The following is a 22,962-nucleotide window of genomic DNA, read 5'->3' as shown; positions in this document are numbered from 1 at the left end:
TCTGACCCTGAATCGCAGGTGTTCGTACCTTCTAGGCCACTGTTTAAGGAGTAAAGTTAATCATGGCATTAAAAAGACTAAAAAATTTTTTACAAACTCTTGCAGATTTTACCCTTCTAAGACCAGTAGGAACCTGAGACCACTAAGGATCCTTGTTTATTGTGAGGTCTAGTATATAAGAACACACTTTAACTGTGATCTCTAGTCTGTATCCAGTCAGGGGGGAGCCTGCAGTACACTAATTTAAGACCAGCTCTGATCTCTACCCTTTCCCACAGCCCCAGTTAGTACCTCCTGCGTGTCTGATGGAGGAGATCTCTGGTCACTACAATCCAACTCAGTCTAGAAATACTACAACTTCCAGAATGCAACCTTTCCTTCCTTCCCTCCCTCTCTTATTGTCTCACTCAAATCCTGTCCTGCAGGACTCTGGGAATTGAAGTTTCTTTCCCTATCTTCAGAAGACCCTCCCCTGTCACTACTCACCCCCCACGCCTTTTGAAGGTAGTAAGGAATAGGCAAGATATTTATAACCAAAGAGTTCAAATCTTAATTAAATCATTCAATTCTGAAATGATGATTTGTTCACCTCTAAGTTCTGGCCTGTGAATATAGAGAGATCCAGTGATTATGAAAGTGCAAATTGCTGAGAGTTGAGTTTTGGGGAAGCAAACTGGGTCCTTTGTGACTCCAGACTGCAGTGCTTCATATTCTGAGTATTGACTAGTGTGAATGATAATTTTTCCTCTTGCTGAAAACAGGTAATGTGCTGAATAAATGAGATTCTGTTAAATGTTATCCCTCTCAGATTTCCGCTACTTTTTTTACATGAACTACAGATCCCAGAATGCCCCTGAAGCCAAAGATATTTAACAATTACATCCATTTGGAAAAGAGATTATTTAGCAAGTCTTTGAGAAAAGAGCCAATCACTTTTGCTTTTCTCGTTGGCTGGTCCTGGGGGCCCGACTCACCCAAGGTGATGCTCTAGCTCCAAGAGTGTAAAAGAAAAGTTCACTTTGTTCGTTGCAAAAGCAACAGTGTGGTACTTGGTTAGATCCTCTGTAGGGTTAGCGTACTTTAAAGAGAATCCCTGTCTCCTGCTGGTAACTCTCCTGGAAGAAAGCAGAGGTATTCGAGCTTTGAATTGTTATTATTAAGGAAAACCTACTTCAAATGTACATGCTGTTGCAATTGGCAGATGTGTTCGTAGCTATAATTGGTGAATGAACGTTTGTTTCTTCACGGACAAAGTGGGACGTTCCCTGCTGGTGCTGGCCGCATTGGAAACTTTGTTGTCAGTGTGGTGTTTTGCCAGTAAATTTTGTAAATGTTTAGCATTTTGTTGCTTTCCTACCTCTTTCTGGGAACAACTCCAGCATTTGCTGCGACTGGTGAAGAACGACGAGTGAACCCAGAAAACTGTCTGATATGGGGACCTGGCCTAAAAGCCAATGTTGTTCTGCCTGCCCGGTATTTCTATATTCAGGCTGTGGATTCCACAGGTCAGAAGTAAGTAACACAGCTTCTCCTTAATACTATTTTTGAGCATGGTTAAAATCTATCCTAACTTCATAGGTTATTTCTGGGGAAGGGGAAGAAAGAGGAAAGGATGAAGGAGGAAGCAAGGGAAATTCTTCAAATAAATTTTATTTTCTAGAATTTTCAGGTTCTTTCTTTAAAAATTTGCTGAATTCCCCTACTACAAATAGTGTTAACCTTATAACTGCCAGCTCGCCCAACTTCTGCCTTTTATTGACCAATAAGACTTGACTACCAAGCCGTTTATTGACACTTTTTCTTAAACTTGATGGAGAATAACCTCAACCAAGAGGTTGAAAAGCCATCCCGCCAGTACCAGCCTTCCAGTATCTCATTTGCTTGGAGAGAGCCTCCTTTGTTTTAAATCTCTTAACTTTTCCAGCAGCAAGAAAGTGAGCTTCTTGAGGGCAGGGACCAGTTTTTTGCCTCTCTTTGTATCCCCGGTGCTTACCCATAGTGCCTGGCACATGGTGAGTGCTTAATAAATACTTTTTGACTGATTGATCCAGGATTTAAGACATCTGAAATCAATTTCAACCCAACTTTTACTCTACAGTAGACAACAAGCTACATTTCAGCTCCATCTAGTGGTCTCCCCATTTCTCTTCCTTAGGTTGTTCCCTTCCTTTCACCTGAAATTAAACATGTTTTATAACCTAATGTTCAAAGGAAAACTGCGACATTTTTTCTAACATAGAAGTAACAAAGTATGAAATCTCAGAGTTGTTTGTTAAAAGAGAAATATTACCAGTGTAACAGATTGAATTCATCAAAAGTGATTTATAATCAATGCTTTTTAAAAAATATTTTTAAACAAATATTTTTGAATTCATTAATTTCACTAATGTTCTACAGAAGCAGAATCTTTGAAACTGGCCAGTTAATACAAATATGGAAAAGTTTGTTTTGGGGTATGAGTACAGCGCCAGCCCTGGAGTCAGGAGGACCTGAGTTCAAATCCGGCCTCAGACACTTGACACATGTACTAGCAGTGTGACCTTGGGCAAGTCACTTAACCCCAGTTGCCTTGCCTTCTCCCCTCCAAAAAAAAAAACACACGCAAATAAAAACAAAAATTAAAGGATGGTGACTTTGGTCTCCTAGTGACTCAGCTGCTCATACATTCAGAAAAATCAGTGTCCTAATGTATATGCACAGAGCTCAATAACCATTCCTTTTAAGTTCTTCACTTCTGTTCATTTGAAGTAGTTGGTGGGGTGGGAGTGACACATGCATGGAAGTTACAGGTGATAGGATATAATAATGTGCCAACTCTACTAAAATGCATTTTATGCAAGATTAATCTTGCTCACTTAGATATCTAACACTATTCTTGGACAATTTTTTACTGAAAACATTATCGCTGCTACCTCAACAACTGCCTTCTCTATTTTTTTTTCTTTTGGAGAAGGGAAGGCAGGGCAATTGGGGTTAAGTGACTTGCCCAAGGTCACACAACTAGTGTGTGTGGCAAGTGTCTGAGGCTGGATTTGAACTCAGGTCCTCCTGACTCCAGGGCCAGTGCTCTACTCACTGCGCCACCTACCTGCCCCAACAACTGCCTTTTCTCCATCTTTCTGCATTTGTAGTACATCTTTGGCACTTCTATACCAGAAATGTATGGCAGAAAATGGAGAAGCAGAGAGTAAAATAAAAGGCAAAGGAGAGTAATAAAGGCTATTTACTGTCATGATCAGGCAACAAATTTCCTCTGGGTACAATTTGGAGAACATTTAGAGAACTTTATTAAAAGATAATTTTTATGTTCTTCTAACTTGTCATAATTCCTGTTATAGGTTTACTACCTCTCCAGGTGAAAAGGTATTCCAAGTTAAGATCTCTGCACCAGATGAACAGTTCACACGAGTTGGAGTACAGGTTTTGGACCGAAAGGATGGATCCTTCATTGTGAGATACAGAATGTATGCAAGCTATAAAAGTCTGAAGATAGAAGTTAAAGTCCAGGGTCAGCATGTGGCCAAATCTCCATACATTTTGAAAGGTAATTTAATAAATGGTTAATTGCATGACATATTTCTGAAAACCCAGAAGCAAATAATAATTTTTCATTCTTTAGTGGAAACATTTTGACATCAGTTCATAAACATCATATTTGGAAGGCCCTTAAGGAATAAATTGAAACTGAGTATGTCAGTGCACTTCTGTAATCTCTGCTACAAGAGAGCCTGAGACTTGTGAATTGCTTGAGCTTGGGAGTTCTGAGCCATAGTACATTGGGTATCTACATTACCATTACTTTGGTGGGTCCTGGGATAGGGGAGGCCATTAGGCTACCTAACAAGGGGCAGATGGGACCAAGTTAGAAGTAGAGTGATTGAAAACTCCCACGCAAGTCAATAGTGGGATCGGGCCTGTAAATGATGGTTGCACACCCAGCCTGATTGCAATAAGGAGACTAAGCCTCCACAAAGAAGAACAAATTGAAGCCATCCATATGAAGGAGTGATTCAGAAGCTTGACGAAAAGAGAAAAGGTCAGAAAATAATGTATAGCTTAGCTAAAGAGGAATGAGAATATTTAGAAAAAAGAACACAATCTATGAAGGAAAAAACTAGACAAGTAAGCAGTTAGAGTTGTGATTTTTTTCTTCTCAGAAGAGCCACCATTATCTCTTGGCTGTAGATACTATCAAATATTCAAATCATAAGCTCTCCATCTATTATTAGATTATCTTCATGGGTTCTTGTGACCCTCCCACCCAAAATTCCCCACCTGGTGAGTGGGCTAGCCTGGGCTTGGCAGCTAAGTAAGGAAACCAAATATTCTTGCAGTTTTAACATGACATGTTTATATATTAGAAACCAATTTGATAGTTTTTAAGATATTTGATCATTTTTTAATAAAAGGTATTTATGGAGAAGCATAAATACAGTCACTTTTTTCTTCTCCTACCTAGCATTTCATTAAATGTTAAGTGATGTGCAGAGTACTATGCAAGACACTGTGGAATATACAAACAGTAAGATTCCCTGCCTCCCGGGAGTTTACCATCTATTTAAACTTATTTCATCCACATCACTTAATATAGGTTGAATAATATTGGGGAAGCAAAAGATCATTTTTAAACTTATTAGGAGAGTGTCATGGCTACCTACAAAGGGAAGAATTACAAAACTTTATGCTCCCAGCACTGGCACAATTGCCAGTTCTTGAGACAAACATAACCTCTATTTCAACAAGTAAAATAAGAAAATAATGATGTATTTCCCAGAGGGAAGTTCAAGTCCAGCATGAAAAATGGTCAGATAAGTAGCTATTTCACAGCTTAGGGCTCTAAGTTGAGTTTTAAGTTTGTGTTTTAAAAATAACTGCCCATTAAAATTAAGTTCACCATCAATAACACAAGAATTCAACCTTGAATAGAAGTAGTTCTTTATTTAGATACTGTATTTTAATATTACAAAGCATCCTGACTCTACCAATTACTACTTGAATGACTAAGGCCAGATGTCCATGTGCTCTATTAAGTTGCCAATAAATATAATCATTCTTATTTTTAATATAAGCTCTTGTCCACATGTGGTGGTGGTGGTGGTGGTGGTGGTGGTGGTGGTGGTGGTGATTGTCTTCATGGTTAGCTTAGTAGAGAAAACAACATGAACAAGGACAGTATAATTGTAAAAAAAAATTTCCAGCACATAACAGAATTTGGTATATAGTGGGTCCTTCTTGACCCCCAGGTAAGTTTGGTTCTTATCATCCTGGAAGAATTGGCACTGAAATTATTCTAGCATAATAAAAAAAATTTAATAATCATTCCCCTCTAATTTGTCCAAAAGCTTTTACGTCATATGTAATGGTGGTGATATACTGTGAATGTGAGAATACTAAATGATGTTATTGCTGCTACATTTTGATATATGACTTGTATATAATTAGGGCCTGTCTACCATGAGAACTGTAACTGTCCTATTGAAGACAGTGCTACCTGGCTAGAGGAGATGAACTGCCCCCAAAGCATTCCCCAGATCCAGAGAGACCTTGAACCTTTCCCCACAGTGGATCCAGATAAGATTGCAGTAGAAATCCCACAGAGGTTTGGACAAAGACAGAGCTTGTGCCACTACACTGTGAAAGACAACAAGGTACTGTTAAAAGGAAAATTCTATGTTGGGGCCTTCACCCCTTAGTAAGAGAAAGTTAAAAAGGAGTTTATTAACCCCAAGGCAGAATGTATTGGTGGGTCAGTGCTGGGGCTACACAGATGTCAGGGGTGACCAGCTTTTATAGACAGGAGTAAGCATCTTCCATATAAGGGCAAAGGAGTTTTGATTGGATCACAGAATTGTGAGGAGGTGGGATTAGTGCTACCTCAATGCCTCTCTGTGTATTTTGATTGGTCCAGAATTTTGATGAGGCGATGGATGGGGTTGGGGAGTTTGAGTAGAATCTGTCACTGCTGATTATGAGGAGATGGAATTAGTGATAAGGAAATACCATTAGAGCTAATGCATATCTCCCTCTCCTGAAGGACCATCTTCCCCAAAGTCAAACAAGATTAAAAGATGGGGTCATGCTGAAAGAACTCTGCATCAGTGACTGATTTTACATAGTACAGTAATGCATGAAGTAATGTTTTTCATTTGTTTTCAATTTTTTTATCATTATTATTATATATCATGTATATATATGCATATATATATCACTAGCTAGAGTTTTATCAAAAATCACAATAATAATTATGTTGCTTGCTTGTTCTTAATGAAGGCAATACTTTTGACTGGTATGATTGATTTCAAATATTCTTTCAGATTTATATCAAGACTCATGGTGAACATGTAGGTTTTAGGATTTTCATGGATGCCATACTACTTTCTTTGACTAGAAAAGTGAGTATATTTAATCTCTTGATTAGAATGCCCATCTCGAGTTCAATCTTCTTTCTATGCAGTATTTATAGACTATTAAATATCAGTGGCGTTCTATATTATAACATTATTTAAATGCTTCCTTTACAGTCCAAGTCAGAGGACAACCTCATAGATTAAACAGCCTTAGAAAGAAGTGTTTTGGATCCCATATGTAAAGCCTACATACGTTGGGAGGGGGGAGAGTGAAGATTCTAGTACAATATTTTGGCATTCATATTTAAGTAACTCATATTAGACAGTGCTGATAACAGTCAGACACCAACTGTTGATACTGCAAACTGCCTACTGGACATCTCCAACTCGATTTTTCCATATGATCAAAATTTTTTTAAAAATCACCTTTTTTCCAAAACCACCTCCCCTTCCTAACTGCCGTATTTCCATTGAAAACTCCACCTGGTCACTCAGATTCACAATTATTCTCAACTCTGCCTTCATCTTCTGCCCCTATGTCCAACCAGTTGCCAAGGCTTATCAATAATACCTCCACAGTCTCTCTGACATCATTCCTCTCTATCCAGTCATATGGCAACTCTACTAATTCAGGACCTCGTTACCTTTCACCTGGACAATTACAATGGCCTCTGAATTGGTCTCCCTGCAGTATCCTTCCCTTCCCTCCTCCCTGCCCCAGTCTCTCCAATGCATCCTCCACACTGGTAGCAAATTGATATTCTTCGAGCTAAGCTGTTACCATGTCACTCTCTGACTCAGGAAGCTCCAGTGACACCCAATTGCCTCTAGGATAAAAACAAGATATCCTGTAACATTTTAAACCATTTATACTCTAGCTGCTACATAACATTTCAAAACTTATTGTACATTTTTCTCCTTATAGCACTTTATTTTCCAACCAAAGTGGCCTACATGCTCCTCATACACATTTCTGTCTCCTCTATCTTTGCCTTTGAACAGGATGTCCCCGATGCCTGAAATGAACTGGCCCTTCACTTCAGCCACCTTTAAATGAATCACTAGCTTCCTTCAGCTCAAATGCCACTTCTCACAAGAAACCTATGCTGATTCCCTAAGTAGCTAGTGCTTCCCAAATTACCTTCCAACTCCTTTGTATAATGTATTGTTTCTCTGTTTGAATGATGCTCCACACTGCTCTCCCATATAAGTTCCTTGAGGACAAGAGTCATTTTGTTTTTGTCTCCTTATTCCTAGTACCTAGCATAGCGCTTGCTACATAGTAGGGATTTAATAAACGCTTATTCCATTGATTAATGAATCAGGAGAATAATCAACAAATATATATTGAGTCAAAGGCACCTGTCCTGTTTGATTTCCTTATTGTATAATATAAATGAAATATAACCAGTCAAACAGCAAACATTTATAAAGCACCTTTTATGGGCCAGGCAAATACATTAAAGGATCACAAAGCACTCAACAAAATTTCTGCATGCATGGACCTCTATAGGAAAAATTTCCATCTTTCTTTTATAGAAGAAACATTGAAATTGTTTGCATCGGAAGAGAATCAGGAGACAGAGAGAGAGAGAGAGAGAGAGAGAGAGAGAGAGAGAGAGAGAGCAAATGGGAATAAGAGCCATGACAACAATATTCTACTCCATTGCATTGAATGCTAGGCTGAGTTTCAGTTGTCCCCTGCTACTAACTCAATGCAAATCTTGCTTGGGAAATAAATCTACTTTACAAGTAACCTAAGTATGTAATTAGATGTATCATTTATATTTCTGAGCCTGTTTCCTGATCTACAAAATGGGATTAATAATATCTGTTCTATCAACCCCACCAGAGGTGTGTTAAGGAGCTAATGACATATCTTTGGCAGTGCTTTGTAAATGCTATATAAAAGTAAACTGTTTTTATTATTGACAAAAGGCAAAAGAGAAAGAACCTCTAATTTTATCACCACTGCAAATGGTAATCCTTAATCCTTCTAAAATTTGGTAGGTAAATCTGAGAAACTCGCCTGAGGCTCACAAAAAGTTAATGCCTTGCCTAGGCTTACAGAGCTATTAAGTGTCAGAGTTCAGATTTAAACTGTGGTCCTTTTGACTTCCAAGTTCTTCATTCTATTCTGCCTCATTATTATTAGATAGAGAAAATAGGTTTATATAATGCATTGAGTATAACTTATTTTTCAGTTAGTAGGAAAAGATCAACTGGTTATTTTTTTATGATTTATAGATGAACTGCTAGATCAAAAACTAAAGTTTTAACTTGTTTTCAAAGGGATACCTATGAGTCCAATACTTCTCTCCCCACCACAGTCTCTCTTTCCCTCCCTACTCATTCCATTCCTCCTCCCTCCCTCTTCTTTCCTTCTCCCTTTCCCACTCTTCTTCCCCTGTTTCTCCATCTCCCTCTTTCTCCCTCTGCAGATAATTTTGCAATTTCTTGTTTTATTGTTTCTAAATCATTCTCATTTTTCTTTTGTAGAAGAAATGGATCTCTTTTTTTAGAGAAACATTTATCAATACAAACCAGTAATGACAACTGTGAAATGATAGGTCCCTGGGCCATGATGTGTAGGCTTAAGCAAATTTAATAAGACAAACAATTCTACCTAGCAAATGTATACTGTGCAACACTTTCCAAAATGCTTTCATACACTATATATTTGTTGAGCGGAACCATCCTTATTATGATAATCATAATAACCTGCTTGGTCTCACACATTACAGCCTGACAACCCAACATTTCATTGGATTTTCATTTCTGATTTGACTGGTAAATATTTTTTGAAGAAAGAACTATATAACACACCTAGCTACTCTAATGGCAGTCAGTCACCAGAATTATCTTTGTTTTCTTAGGTGAAAATGCCAGATGTTGAGTTTTTTGTTAATTTAGGAGATTGGCCTTTGGAGAAAAGGAAATCCAATGCAAACCTCCATCCCATATTTTCTTGGTGTGGATCTACTGATTCCAAAGATATTGTGATGCCAACCTATGACTTGACTGATTCTGTTTTAGAAACTATGGGCCGGTAAGTAGTCACTTAGAGTTTTCTCAAAGCAGGGGTTTTATTTCTCTGCTGACTTTTATCCAAATAAAATTATGATCTATGAGCCATCAGTTCTGTAATTACCTAGGATTATGTAATATTCTAATATAAAAAACCTTTGAATTTTAGAAGGGAAAATCTTTTGATTTTTCTGTCTTCTAGAGTAAGTTTGGATATGATGTCTGTCCAAGCTAACACAGGACCCCCATGGGAGAGCAAAAATACTACAGCCCTCTGGAGAGGGCGAGACAGCCGGAAAGAAAGACTTGAGCTTGTAAAACTCAGTAGAAAACACCCAGAACTCATAGATGCTGCTTTTACCAACTTTTTCTTTTTTAAACATGATGAAAGTTTATATGGTCCTATTGTGAAGCACATTTCATTTTTTGATTTCTTTAAGGTAAGACATCAAAAGTTTTTATAACTTCTCAGTGTTTTAATTTTTGTAATTAACCTTCATAAGTCCCAAGCTTTTGCTCTTGTTTAAATTCTGTATTCTGTTTTATTAAAGCATTTTGCCCACAAAGCATTTTACCCCATCCTCTATTTTTCCCAAAGCAACATACATAATATTTACAGCTAGCTCAGGATAAGAATTACTTGGCATCCGGGTGGCTATTCCCAAGCCATCTGGTCGGAAAGATATATTAGCTTCTGGCCAAATGCCACATTACCTCTGTTTTTTTAGGATCAAAAGGGGCTTCTTAGACCTAACATGTGAATTGCTTTACTACCTGGGGAATAGCCCCAACCCACCAAACCCTTTTCCAGTCTGTGGAATGCTTTGCTTCACATTAGGCTACTGCGTAATCTTTGAAAATCCTGTGGTGGTGGTAGAGGTGGGGAGGCAGATGAGCCAAGGCAAGGTAGTAGCCCTACGATTAGGAACATGAATGCATACTGGATTTTCCACTCCAACATGTCTTATTTCTATCAGATTTCTTTTTTGTGTGTGAAATTATCAGTCACCAACAAACACAACATTTTGCTATACAAAGAGTAAAGGGCTTGTATAAGAAACTGAGTTGTAACACTTTGATTATATATTAAATTTAGCAAGGTGATAACAAAACTGTTTTATTTGTATCCCCTTCCGGACTTTTTGTGTTTTCTTCTGTGCATTAAGGAAATGTTTCATTGATGTGTCTTTTTTTTTTTTTTGCATATCTATCACTATCTACTGATCAACCAGCCCCTCACAACTCCCCTATAGAATTCCATGCATATACATATACGCATACATATGCGTGTGTGTGTGTGTGTGTGTGTGTGTGTGTGTTTATTCTAGCAAAACAAATCAACATGTTGGCCATGGCTGTGAATTCCTATGTCAGTTTATTCTCTGTCAAGAGATGGAAGGTATATTTAATCATCAGTCTTTTGAAGTCATTCATTACTTTGAGCAGAGACTGGAAGTCTTTTAAACTTGTTTTCCTTGACATTTTTGCTGCCATTGAGTAAAATGTTCTCTTGATTTTTCTCATTTCATTTCACATCAATTCATTTTTATAATGAAAAATAGGTTTGTTTGGTATTTTTTAAATAGCTCTACTTCTATTTTGTTAATCATTGAATGTTTTGTTGTGTACCTCCTACCACCAACAGCTGCACAAAACATTTATGAAGCACTTTAGATTACGGTACTATGCTAGGTGCCAGGAAAACAAAGAGTTCTTACAAATCTCCTATTTTGCTGAATTCATGTTTGTCATTTCCTATAGCTGCAACATTATTCCATTATGTTCATATACCACAATTTGTTCAGCTATTTTCCAGTTGGTGGCTTCTATTTTCCAATTTTTTTAATTAGAAAAAGTGTTGTTAAAAATAGGCTCATATATATATATATGGATCCTTTATCTCTGATGTTGATCTCTGGAATATATCCCTAGAATTAGTATTTCTGGGTCAGAGGCTATAAAATTTAGTGACTTTTTTTAGTATAGTGACAAATTTTTTTTCCTCAGAGTAGTCAAACCAACTCACAGTTCCATTGGTGTACCTACTTTCCTTCTGATGACTGAGTTCTCAAAGGCCTTTGATATTTTCACATTAACTTTTTTTCTTTGTTTTAATCCAAAGCACTTTCTACATAGTGGAGGCTTCCAATTATGACAGTTCTGCAAGCATTCCAGTTTTCACGCTCTTTTGTCCCAAGGTTTGTTATTCCCAGAAGACATTTGTGTAGCCATCTGGTGTTTAAGAGAGACAGTTAACAGTACAGAACGTGATCTCATTAGGCACACAAGTGAAGTAAATAAACGACTGCAGCCATTACACTCTCACAGATAAACACAACATTCCTTATCCTATCACCTTCTGAGTAAAATCTGCAATTAAAAAAAAATTCTTTCAAAGTTAGCCGTGTTACTGATTCTGTGATCTCCAGGGCAGCATCCAAATTGAACATTTAGTTCCCAATCAGTATGCATGGAGAAATAGAACATTAACACCATAACATTAACTAAAAAGTGAAAGCAGGGAAGAAAATCAGCTGGCCAAACTGTCTCAGGGGATGAGAAGGAAACCTAATTGCAATTCTTGTCTGGTGTATGTTGTTTTACAGCACAAGTATCAGATTAATGTCGATGGTACTGTTGCGGCATACCGGCTGCCTTATCTACTAGTTGGCAACAGCGTTGTGCTAAAGCAAGACTCTATTTATTATGAACACTTTTACAAAGAGCTGCAGCCCTGGAAACATTACATACCAGTGAAAAGCAACCTGAGTGATCTCTTGGAAAAACTTCAATGGGCTAAAGACCATGATGAAGAGGTAAGGCAAAACTTTCATCAACTCAACAAATATGTATCAAGTATTGACTGTATGCATTGTGGTAGGTGAGGAGGTAGAGATTTGAAATGTAGTTAAGATGTCAGTTAACATTTATTATGTGCCAGCTACTGTGCTAAGTGCCAGGGCTACAAAGATGAAAAAGAAAGACAGTCTCTGCCCTCAAGGAGCTTACAACCTAAAGGAAGCTAAAAAGGAGTTGTGTGGGTTGATGCGGAGAAGAAAATGTACTGGCAGAGGGGCCCAATGGAGAAATCCAAAGGAGATGGCTACAAAATTGATCATTTAAATGCTCAGGATCTGGCAAGCCTTTAGGATCATATCGTATAGACCTTCTCCAGAAAAGAATAAACTTTTCCTACTTTAATTTCCCTCCTCTTCCACCCTCAGAGTTTTTACACAAGAGTGGATGCTCAATCTAATTCCCCATTATATACTTGTTTCACAAATAACACATGGAAGGCACTGGAGTTTTTGGACTCCAGCCTCTAACAGGTTCACTCTTAATCTGGTGAGACAAGAAGGACAGGAAGACAGCTTCAGAGGGATTGATAATCTTTCTTTATTCTAGTCAAGTCTTCTCAAGACGGAGTTGCTGATAATGGGAGCACCAGCTCCTACAGCATTCCCTAAATGGCGACTACCCCTATGTCTTGATGGGGTCAGTCAAGACAGGCACAGCTGGTACACTCCCCTAAATCCCCTCAAGCCTTGATGGGGGCCAGTCAAGGTACACACAGATTCCCCTATGGATTCCCCATGGTTTCCTCACTCACTCACCAGTGCCTACTTGCTTTATAGAGCAACAAACAAAGAAGGCATCTTGCCAACATTAAGCTCACAGGTTAACTTTAGCAATATCATCATTCTGTGCAAGTGTAGTAAATATCACATTATGTCACCCCATATCTTATGGAGCAGTCGCAGTAGGACTGCTTATCAGTATGATTCTAGGAATTACTATCTAGGATCCTTGGGACCATTCTGGGAGTTATTATCTAATACCTGGAAACCAGACATGCCATGGCCATGGATCCTGAGAAACTGAACTCTAAAAAGGATAACAAAATCCTCCTTGCTTACAGTACTTGTGGCTGAAAAAGTAGGTTTAGGTTGTATGTTTTTCTATCCATCAATGACTCTGTCTTCCATAAACCAGCAGCAGCTATGCCACCTAATGTAGCAAATGGATGGCTGCTAGTGGCAATAAGAAAATGAAAGGGTCATTAGGACTCCAATAGGGAGCTAGCACTCCTCTATTGTTAAGGGGGTGATTGTAGTTTTCATTAAAATGAGGAGTTTTAGGAAAGCAGCCTCTAAAATAAAAGAATTGAAATTGGATTCTTATTCATTTCATGAGGCCATTGTCTCCTCATTTATTTTATATATCCTTGGGGAGGGAGGTGAGAACTTATTTCTTCCAATTCTTTTTGGGTACTTTTCTCTCTAATTTGAATTCCCAAACCACCTTGCTTTAATATGCCTCTGCTTGGCCTGTGAGGAGAACACTCTATTAAATGTCTTCCTTACCGAATAAGAACCCCATCCATGCCATCTTCTATTTTTCTGGCTTCACCTCATTACTCCGCTGCCGTTTCAAATACACAAATAGGAACATTTTATTCACTTCAAAAAAGAAGCCTCATTGTAAAATTATATAATAATGACGGGTGTCATTTTCCTCCACAGGCGAAGGCAATAGCAAAAGCAGGGCAAGAATTTGCAAGAGACAATCTAATGGGCGATAACATATTTTGCTATTATTTCAAGCTTTTCCAGGTCAGTATTTGCAAAGGTGGTTTGAACATGACTTATGGTTGTAAATGCCTCCATGGTAAATGTGATATTCTGCTGGGTAAGTTGTAAGCACACACACACACACACACACACACACACACGCAATTGTGTAACTATATCTTTTTGCAATTGTGAATGATAGAAAATCAGGGACACGATGTAAATAATCAAAAACCAAAGTACAAATAATGGAAAAGGTCACTTTCAGTTGATAATATGTAGTTACCCAAGGGGGATAGGGGTAGGTAGTGGTCTATTTGTCAGCAAACTGGTCTATAATCACATAGCACTGTACATAGGTTCATATGTGTTCCTTATGAATTATTTCTTACAGTAAGATCTCTTTGTTTAAACACTACAAATTATGTTTTGACTTGTTGCTATGCTTCTTTAAAAAAAAAGAAGCAGAAAGGAACCTAGGAAATTGTTGCCACAGACACAAATTCTTAGGGCTAGTATTCCAAACATAACTGACAATAAAATATGACAGCATGAAATACCTTCTATAGAACAGAGGAATAATAAATAATTTGTATTTAATACTTCTCTGTGTTCAGAATTTGTTTCAGTATTGAAAAATTTGATATAACTTCACTCTAGTGTGCCCTGCTGTAGCATAAAGCTTGGCATAGCCAGGGTCTGTAAGGATGTGCTTCCCAACACCCATTTTTTCTTTGATTTAGAAGATAGTACGTCACACCTGTGGGACAAAGAGCCAGTAAATTTTCATTGTTCAGATTGTGATGGCTTATGAAAAATTGCTGTTTGGATTTCTTCTGTCTCATTCATTCATAAATGTGTGAGCTATTTATTCATTGTTTATTCTATATAGGACATTATGCTACATACTGTGCAGGATTCAAATTCACACAAGCAAACATGCCTGCCCTCAAGGAACTTATACTCAAGCAAGGGAGATAAAGTACACATATACCTATTTATAACATAAGTCAAATCAGTTCTGTGCAGTGTGTAGAGCCCTGTGCTTGCAGCTAAGAGAGATACAAAGTTTGGATAATGTACCACCTTCACCTTCATGGAATCTGTTGCCTAGTTGGAGGATATGACACATACAGAGATAAACAAAGACAAATTATGATACGTGCTAAGTGATATATCAGTGTTAACTATTCAGAGAAAGAAGGAATCAGAAACTAGTACTGTGTGCATGCTCAAAACAGTTGGAAGCTCTCCCCACTCCACACAGAGTGAAGGACCTCATCATAACAGAAGTCTGTAACATGGATCTTGTTAGCATAGGTTCAACTCAGCAAACATTTATTGTATAAAAGTAAAGCTCTAGCATTTTCAGTTCTTTAGAAGGTATTAGGAGTCCTGTATCTTATAACGGAAATGTAGTGTTCTTCTTTAACTAGGAATATGCTAATTTACAAGTGACTGAACCCAAAGTCCGAGATGGCATGGAGAAGGTGGAATCTCAGTCTGAAGATGACCTCTTTCCCTGTAACTGCCATAGAAAAAAAGTAGGTCTGATCATTGTTCTATTTCACCAAACTGTACTTCTCCTAACCTTACTCTTTACTGTTACTGGTACTACCATTCATTTAGTCTCCTGTGTTTGAAACCTTGGTGATATCCTTGACTGTTCCTTCTTATTCATTCCCAAATCCAATTTGCCAAGTCTCTTTAATTATACCTCCACAGTACCTTGTCACATCTGTCCCCTCCTCTCTATTCAAGTTACCACCCTAGGATGGGATTTCATGAATGACTCCTTGGAACATATAACTTCAATCTCTAGTTTGGCATCAGAGTATTAATCATTACATTTTAGGTACTGTTAAGAACTGGTTCTGAATTTGCCCTAAGTAAATGGTCATCTAGCACATCTTCATTTTGTCCCCAAAGAATGTGAGATTTTGTCAAATGCTGTGTAGAATTCAGCTGTGTTATGGCTATAGCATTCCCCTGACATACCTGTGTTAGTAACCCTATAATGTCAGTCTGGCATAGCAGTCATTTATTTCCCCAAAGGCCATCTCTCAGATCAATATGTGGGGTGGGGGGCAGAATCTTTGCAATAGATCAGTCTAAAAGCATAATAGGATGTTTGGGGAGATGACGGGTTTCTCATCACTGGAGATATTAAAGCAGAAGTTTAGTGATCACAATAGCTGTAACTATAATAATAGCCAGAATTTGTACAGTGCTTTAAGGTTTGCCCAAATGCTTTACATTTGTCATCCTGTTTGATTCTCTGGACAACCCTTTGACGTAGGTGCCTTTATTTCCCTATTTTACAGCTGAGGAAATCAAGGCTCACAGAGGGTGAGTGACTTAACCAGAATCACGTAATTAATATATGTCCAGTGTGGGATTTTGATTCAGGACTTCCAGATTCCAAGTCAGGCATTCTATCCAGTACAGTCTAGCTGCCTGCTTAGCTAATCATCTAACTACTTATTTGTTGGGGATGATGTGGAGGGAAGTCTGCTCAGGTTCATTTTGAGCTAGTTAATCACAGAGGTCCTGCTGAAGAGAAATAAGATGATGACTTGAAGGCATGGTATGGTCAAGGGAAATATTTGTTTGTTTTGAAGGATTCCTGAGCTGAGATCGCTTATTTTCAAAAACTGGAAAGGAAGCTAGAAGAAAGGGAGAGATTAGAGATGGTAAAGTAAGATAGAATGATAATTGATATAGAAAGATATTAGAAGGCACAAGTAGAAGGGTTAGTGTTGGCACAGAAAAGGAGTATCTTATCCTCAGAGATTAGAAGGAAGAAGAAAATAGGTAAAGAAAAGTTTTGGGGCGTAGACAAAGGGAAATAAGAAAGTTCATGATGGATGGCCTCAATCTTCTGTGTAAATAGGGCATCTATCTGGAGGGAAAAGGGTTGGACAGGGTGTTAGGGGCAATAATAGAATTAGAGCCTAGGGCTGAAAAAGCTGTGGAGAGTTCATTAGGGAATTAATCAAAGATAAATGAAAGGATTGGTATGCCCTGCTGTATACCTGGACAGCTAGGTGAAGCAGTGGATACAGTGCTGGCCCTGGAATCAGGAAGACCCATCTTCCTGAGTCCAAATCTGGCCTCAGACACTTACTAGCTGTGTGACCCTAGGCAAGTCACTTAACCCTGTTTGCCTCAGTTTCCTCATCTGTAAAATGATCTGGAGAATGAAATGGCAACCCACTCCAATATCTTTGTCAAGAAAACTAAACAAGGTCACAAAGAGTTGGAAAGAACTGAAAAGACTGAACAACAAAATCAATGACAACGAGATACCCAGTTGAAGTTGGATAAAGTGAACATGTGGTGGATCCATTCAGCATACTTTTTCAGTGATTCAGGAGATGGCCAATGATGAGGGTCCCTCATGGGTATTGAGTATCAGAAAGACAGTGTCAAGATAAAGGATTCAGTGGCAGAAGACAGGTCCTTACTGAATACACACACACACACACACACACACGTGCACACACATGCATGATTTATAGATATGGATCTTACGAAAAGGCCAAATAGACTTTATTAAAGGTCCTTGAGATAAGGAAACTGATAAGGGTGAGTTTTGCACGATCTTATGTAAAACCTATTATAGTTTTTCTTTTAATCTAGCTGTGCATATCTCATAGTCTTTTACATTTTTTAAATGAGCAGTTCAGTATACCTGAACTTTATTGAGTTAAAAGTTTATGTGTATATTCATGGAAAGCTTTTTGATATAATTGATTATAGTAAGTCCCTGGAGGTGAAATGCCAATTAATTAGTAAAACATACAAAGACTTCTATTTAAACATGCTTTGAAAGTGAGTAGGTGTCTATTAATATCTATTTTTATTATATTTTTAATGCATGAAGACTATATTTCATTTTAAAAAATAGATTAACTGATTTCCCCTATTAAGTGTTTGTAATAGTATAGAATTGATTTGGGGGGTTATATTCTTAGATTCTCCAAACTTTATTATTTTTTAAAACCTCAATTACAGCGAGAGTGTCTCCTTATGAATGAGTCTTCTATTTCTATATTAGTCTCTCCTTTAGGTCCCTAGCATAATAATAATATAAAAAAGCTGTAATACCCACATTTGCATTAGCTAGTTAATCATCCCTCTGTACTAGCATAATGAAGGACTCAGTTTTTTTAGAGATGATTTTATAATGTAAGATTATTGAAATCCACTATCTACAACTGTTATAATTATTGCATAATCTGTTCTACCACCCACCCCAACCTTCCTAGTGGCTAACTAGGCAAAGACCCAGGAGGTAATTGGTAGGAAAGAAGATAGCTCACTGCTGGTTTTTGGAAGGAAGGAAAAGAAGAAAAGCATTAGCTATTCTACATAACCAGGCTATAATTATACCCTATGTACATTACTTAGGAAAAGTAAAGACTGGGCGGTAGTACTGCCTCTCTTCCACACCCTGCCTTTTTATGATTTGAAGTAAATACAGAAAACCTTAGAGACTGTCAAGTCTGAGACCCTCTTAGAAGGTGGGAAAAGGGAATCCTATACGTTTCAGTTGCCTAAGGTCACACATCCAAGTATTTGGCAAGATTATAATCAAAGCCAGTAGTAAAACCTAGTTCCCCGTATTCCTAATCTCTCTTCCTTCTCTTTCTCTCTGCCATATTCTCTTTTCTCCTTAGTGACTGCTATTGGCATTCATTTCACCCAATTTCTCCTAAACAAAATGTGAGGGTGTCCACAACATTATTTACCTTGGTTCTAGAAACCCCATAGTGAGAGCCCTGCCTCTCCTTCCTTTGTTACACACTGATAAATAATAAAAAATAAGTAATAGGAATGAAAGGATTGTGGAGATATTAATAACTTTGTTCTTTGTAATTTCAGGCCAAAGATGAACTCTGAAGTTAAGAAATGTCTTTTCTTGGAATGTTGGTGCTCAGAATAGTTCCTTAAGGGGAAGAAAAAAGATTATTTTTATTATAATACTTAAGTGAACAAAAAAAACTTTGCGGCACAATATTTCAAATTATGAAAAGACAGTTTTTTCTTTTATTATGCAGTGTTATTCCCAGGACTTTGTTTGAAACACATTTTTACAGTTTTGTAATAAAAGAATAAAATCATCATTATGTTAAAGTCTTGTGTTATATGGAGTGAATTGTTTATTATATCTATAAAATGAAAGATTTCTTTTCCTAGATAACATTTTCAAAAGGTAGATTCAGAGTTTTTCTCAAGATGAATTTGTCATTTCAGGAGATAGACTCATTCTTTCAAGTCATTAGTGATCCATATAGTGCCAAATATTAAAAGATAATTGAATAATGGAATCTTACAATTGGAAGGAATATTTCTTAATCAAATTTAATTTTTTCAGTTAACAAACATTTATTTTTTTCTTCTTCTCAAACCTCCCACCCCCCAAATTGGTTAAAGAAAAAAGAAAGGAAAAAAAATTTTAAAATAAACCCTTGTAATAAATATGCATAGTTGAGCAAAACAAATTCCCTCATTGACAAAAAGTATATGTCTCATTCGGCATTTGAATCCATAATTTCTCTGTCACAGCAGAATTCATCATAGATCCCCTGAAATGGTGCTTGGTCATTGTATTGATTAGAGCTCTTAAGTCATTGAAAGTTTTTTCTTTACGATGTTGTTATTGTATAAATTATTTTCCTAGTTTTTCTCCCTTCACTTTGCATCAGTTCATACAAGTCTCTCCATATTTCTCTAAGCCATCCCTTTTGTCATTTCTTGTAGCATAATAATATTTCATTATGTTCATGTACTATAATTTGTTCAGTATAATAATAGTAATACTAGGTAAAAGAGTGTTTGGTGACTCTGGGGGCATAATTACAAATTGCTTTCCAAAATGGCTCTACCAATGGTGAATTAAAGTGCCTGTTTTCTCAAAGTCCTTCCATCACTTATAATTCTCTTTTGATTTCCTGTAACTCCTATCCATTAACCCAAGTTTTGCTCTCTAGTGCCACACAGTACATAATACTTAATACATTTTGTTTTGTTTTGTTTTGTTCTGTAATTGAAGGTCATGATCTGCTGGAGATAGGCTCAAAAGCTTCCACATTTCAGTTAAGACTCACTGAAACTTCTTCAGTTGCTTTGGTCATTAATCTCTTAGCCTTTTCTTAAAAATTAAATTTATTAATTTATTTTTAGTTTTCAACATTCACTTCCATAAGATTTTGTGTTCCAAATTTTCTCCCAATCTCTCCCCTGCCTTCACGGTAAGACAGTGTATAATTTAATATAGGCTGTACATATACATTCATATTAAACCTATTTTCACATTAGTCATTTTGTAAAGAAGAATTAGAACCAATGGGAGAAACTACAAGAAAGAAGAAACAAGCAAAAAAAAAAAAAGACTCCATAGTTCTTTTTCTGGATGTGGACAGCATTTTCCATCATAAGTCTTTTGGAGTTGCCTTAGATCAACTGGTCATCACACAGTATTACTGTTACTGTGTATAATGTCCTCCTCATTCTGCTCACTTCACTCAGCATCAGTTCATGTAAGTCTTTCCAGGGTTTTCTGAAATCTGCCAGCTCACCACTTCTTATGGAACAATAGTATTCCATTACATTCATATACCACAACTTGTTCAGCCACTCCCCAACTGATGAGCATTCCCTCAATGTCCAGTTCTTTGCCACCACAAAAAGGTCTGCTATATAATACCATCTCTAGGTCTGTATCCCAAAGAGATCATACAAATGGGGAAAGGACCCACATGTACAAAAATGTTCATAGCAGCTTTTTGTGGTGTCAAAGGAAAAGATTGCACATTCTCTTGGGGAGGGGGGTGGAAAAAGGAAGAGGGAGAAAATTTGAAGCTGGAATCTTGTGGAAGTGAATGTCAAAAACTAGAAATAAATTAATTGTTTCAAAAAGAGCTGCTATAAAAATTTTTGTACATGTGGGTCTTTTTCCCATTTGTATGATCTCTTTGGAATACAGACCTAGAAGTGGTATTGCTGGGTCAAAAGATATGCACAGTTTTATAGACCTTTGGTCATAATTCCAAATCACTCTCCAGAATGGTTGGATCAGTTCACAACTCCACCAACAATGCATTAGTGTTCCAATTTTCCCACACCTTCTCTAGCATTTATCATTTTCCTGTTTTGTCATGCTAGCCAATCTGTTAGGTATGATGGGGTATCTCAGAGTTGTTTTTATTTGCATTTATCTTATCAAAAGTGTTTTAGATCATTTTTCATTTGCCTATAGATAGCTTTAATTTCTTCATCTGAAAACTTCCTGTTTATATCCTTTAACCATTTATTAATTGGGGAATGACTTGTATTCTTATAAATTTGACTCAGTTCTCTATATATTTTAGAAATGAGGTCTTTATCAGAGACATTGGTTGTAAAAATTCTTTCCCAGTTTTCTGCTTCCCTCCTGATCTTGGCTGCATCTACTTTGTAAAACCTTTTCAATTTAATGTAATCAAAATTATCTATTTTGCATTTCATTATGTTCTCTACCTCTTGTCTGGTCATAAATTCTTCTGTTCTCCATAAATCTGACAGGTAAACTATACCTTGCTCTCCCAGTTTGCTTATAGTATCAGCCTTCATATCTAAATCCTGTACCCATTTTGACTTTATTTTGGTAAAGGGTGTAAGATGTTGGTCTATGTCTAGTTTCTGCCATACTCTTTTCCAGTTTTCCCAGTAGTTTTTATGAAATAGTGAGTTCTTATCCCGGAAGCTGGAATCTTTGTGTTTATCAAACCGTAGATTACTATAGTCATTGACTACTGTGTCTTATGTACCTAACCGATTCCACTGATCCACCACTCTATTTCTTAGCCAGTACCAAGTAGTTTTAATGACTGCTGCTTTATCTCTTAGCCTTTTTTTATATATAATTTATTTATTTTCAGTTTTCAACATTCACTTCCAAAAGATTTTGAATTCCAAATTTTCTCCCCAACTCTCCCCTCCCCCACCCCAGGACAGCATGCACTCTGACCACTCCTTTCCCCAATCTACCCTCAGTTCTATTACCCCACCTTCTCCCATCCCCCTTTCCTCTATTTTCCTGTAGGGCAAGATAGACTTCTATATCCCATTGCTGTACATCTCATTTCCCAGTTGCATGCAAAAACAATTTTAACATTCATTTTTTTTAAAGCTTTGAGTTCTGCATTCTCTCCCTTCCTCCCTCCCCACCCACCCTCACTGAGGAAGCAAGCAATTAGATACAAGTCATACATGTGTAGCCATGCTCATGTTGCGGAAAGACTAACCACATTTCCCTCTATCCTGTCCTTCCCTCCATTTATTCCATTCTCTCTCCCTTGACCTGTGCCACCACAAAAGTGTTTGTTTCTGATTACCCCTTCCCCCAAACTGCTGTCTCTTCTATTATCCCCCCTCTCTTATCCCCTTTCCCCTACTTTCCTGCAAGGTAAGATAGATTTCCATACCCAACTGAGTGTGTGTTATTCCCTCCTTAAGCCAAATCTAATGAGAGTAAGACTCACTTATTCCCTCTCACCTGCCCCCACTTCCCCTCCATTGTAAAATCTCTTAGACTTTTTTAATGAGATACTATGCACCTGGGCAATATTGTTGTAAGGATGGATGACTTTATATGTCTTAGGTATTATCATTAAATGTGTTTGCTGTTAAATAAGCCAGATGTTCCCCATGCCTAAATGTAACTAGAGAGCACCCCATGTGTGACTGAGACATACTTGGCGTGTTTTGGGAAGACATTTTGTGTATTTATCAGGAAACACTATTTGTTATTGAGAAACTTTGATGTATGATCAAGAAATTGCACTGTGCAACTGAGAGACGTTCCATGTGTCAATGGGAAAGGGAAAATGCCAGAGCAAAAAGAACACTGAACCTGGGAGTCAGAAGACTTGTGTTTTAATATTAGCTCTACTATGTGCTAGCTGTGTGATCTTGGGCAAGTCCTTTAGCTTCTCTGGGACTCAGTTTCTTCATCTGAAAAAACAAAGTGA

At 37.4% G+C, this 22,962-nt stretch overlaps 1 protein-coding gene across 1 annotated transcript; it reads left to right on the top strand.

Moving 5' to 3' along the window:
- Positions 1-937: 937 nt before the first annotated feature.
- POGLUT2 (protein O-glucosyltransferase 2) lies at positions 938-19,084 on the top strand. Its single transcript, XM_036758109.1, has 10 exons — positions 938-1,512; positions 3,339-3,544; positions 5,443-5,648; positions 6,315-6,392; positions 9,224-9,396; positions 9,577-9,814; positions 11,981-12,190; positions 13,898-13,987; positions 15,382-15,489; positions 18,833-19,084. The coding sequence occupies exons 1-10, from the start codon at positions 1,331-1,333 to the stop codon at positions 18,848-18,850; spliced, it is 1,509 nt and encodes a 502-aa protein (XP_036614004.1). The 5' UTR covers positions 938-1,330; the 3' UTR covers positions 18,851-19,084.
- Positions 19,085-22,962: the final 3,878 nt, after the last annotated feature.

Source organism: Trichosurus vulpecula, chromosome 4, assembly GCF_011100635.1.
Source record: "Trichosurus vulpecula isolate mTriVul1 chromosome 4, mTriVul1.pri, whole genome shotgun sequence".
NCBI classification, from domain to species: domain Eukaryota; kingdom Metazoa; phylum Chordata; class Mammalia; order Diprotodontia; family Phalangeridae; genus Trichosurus; species Trichosurus vulpecula.
This window is presented reverse-complemented; position numbering and strand designations above follow the sequence as displayed.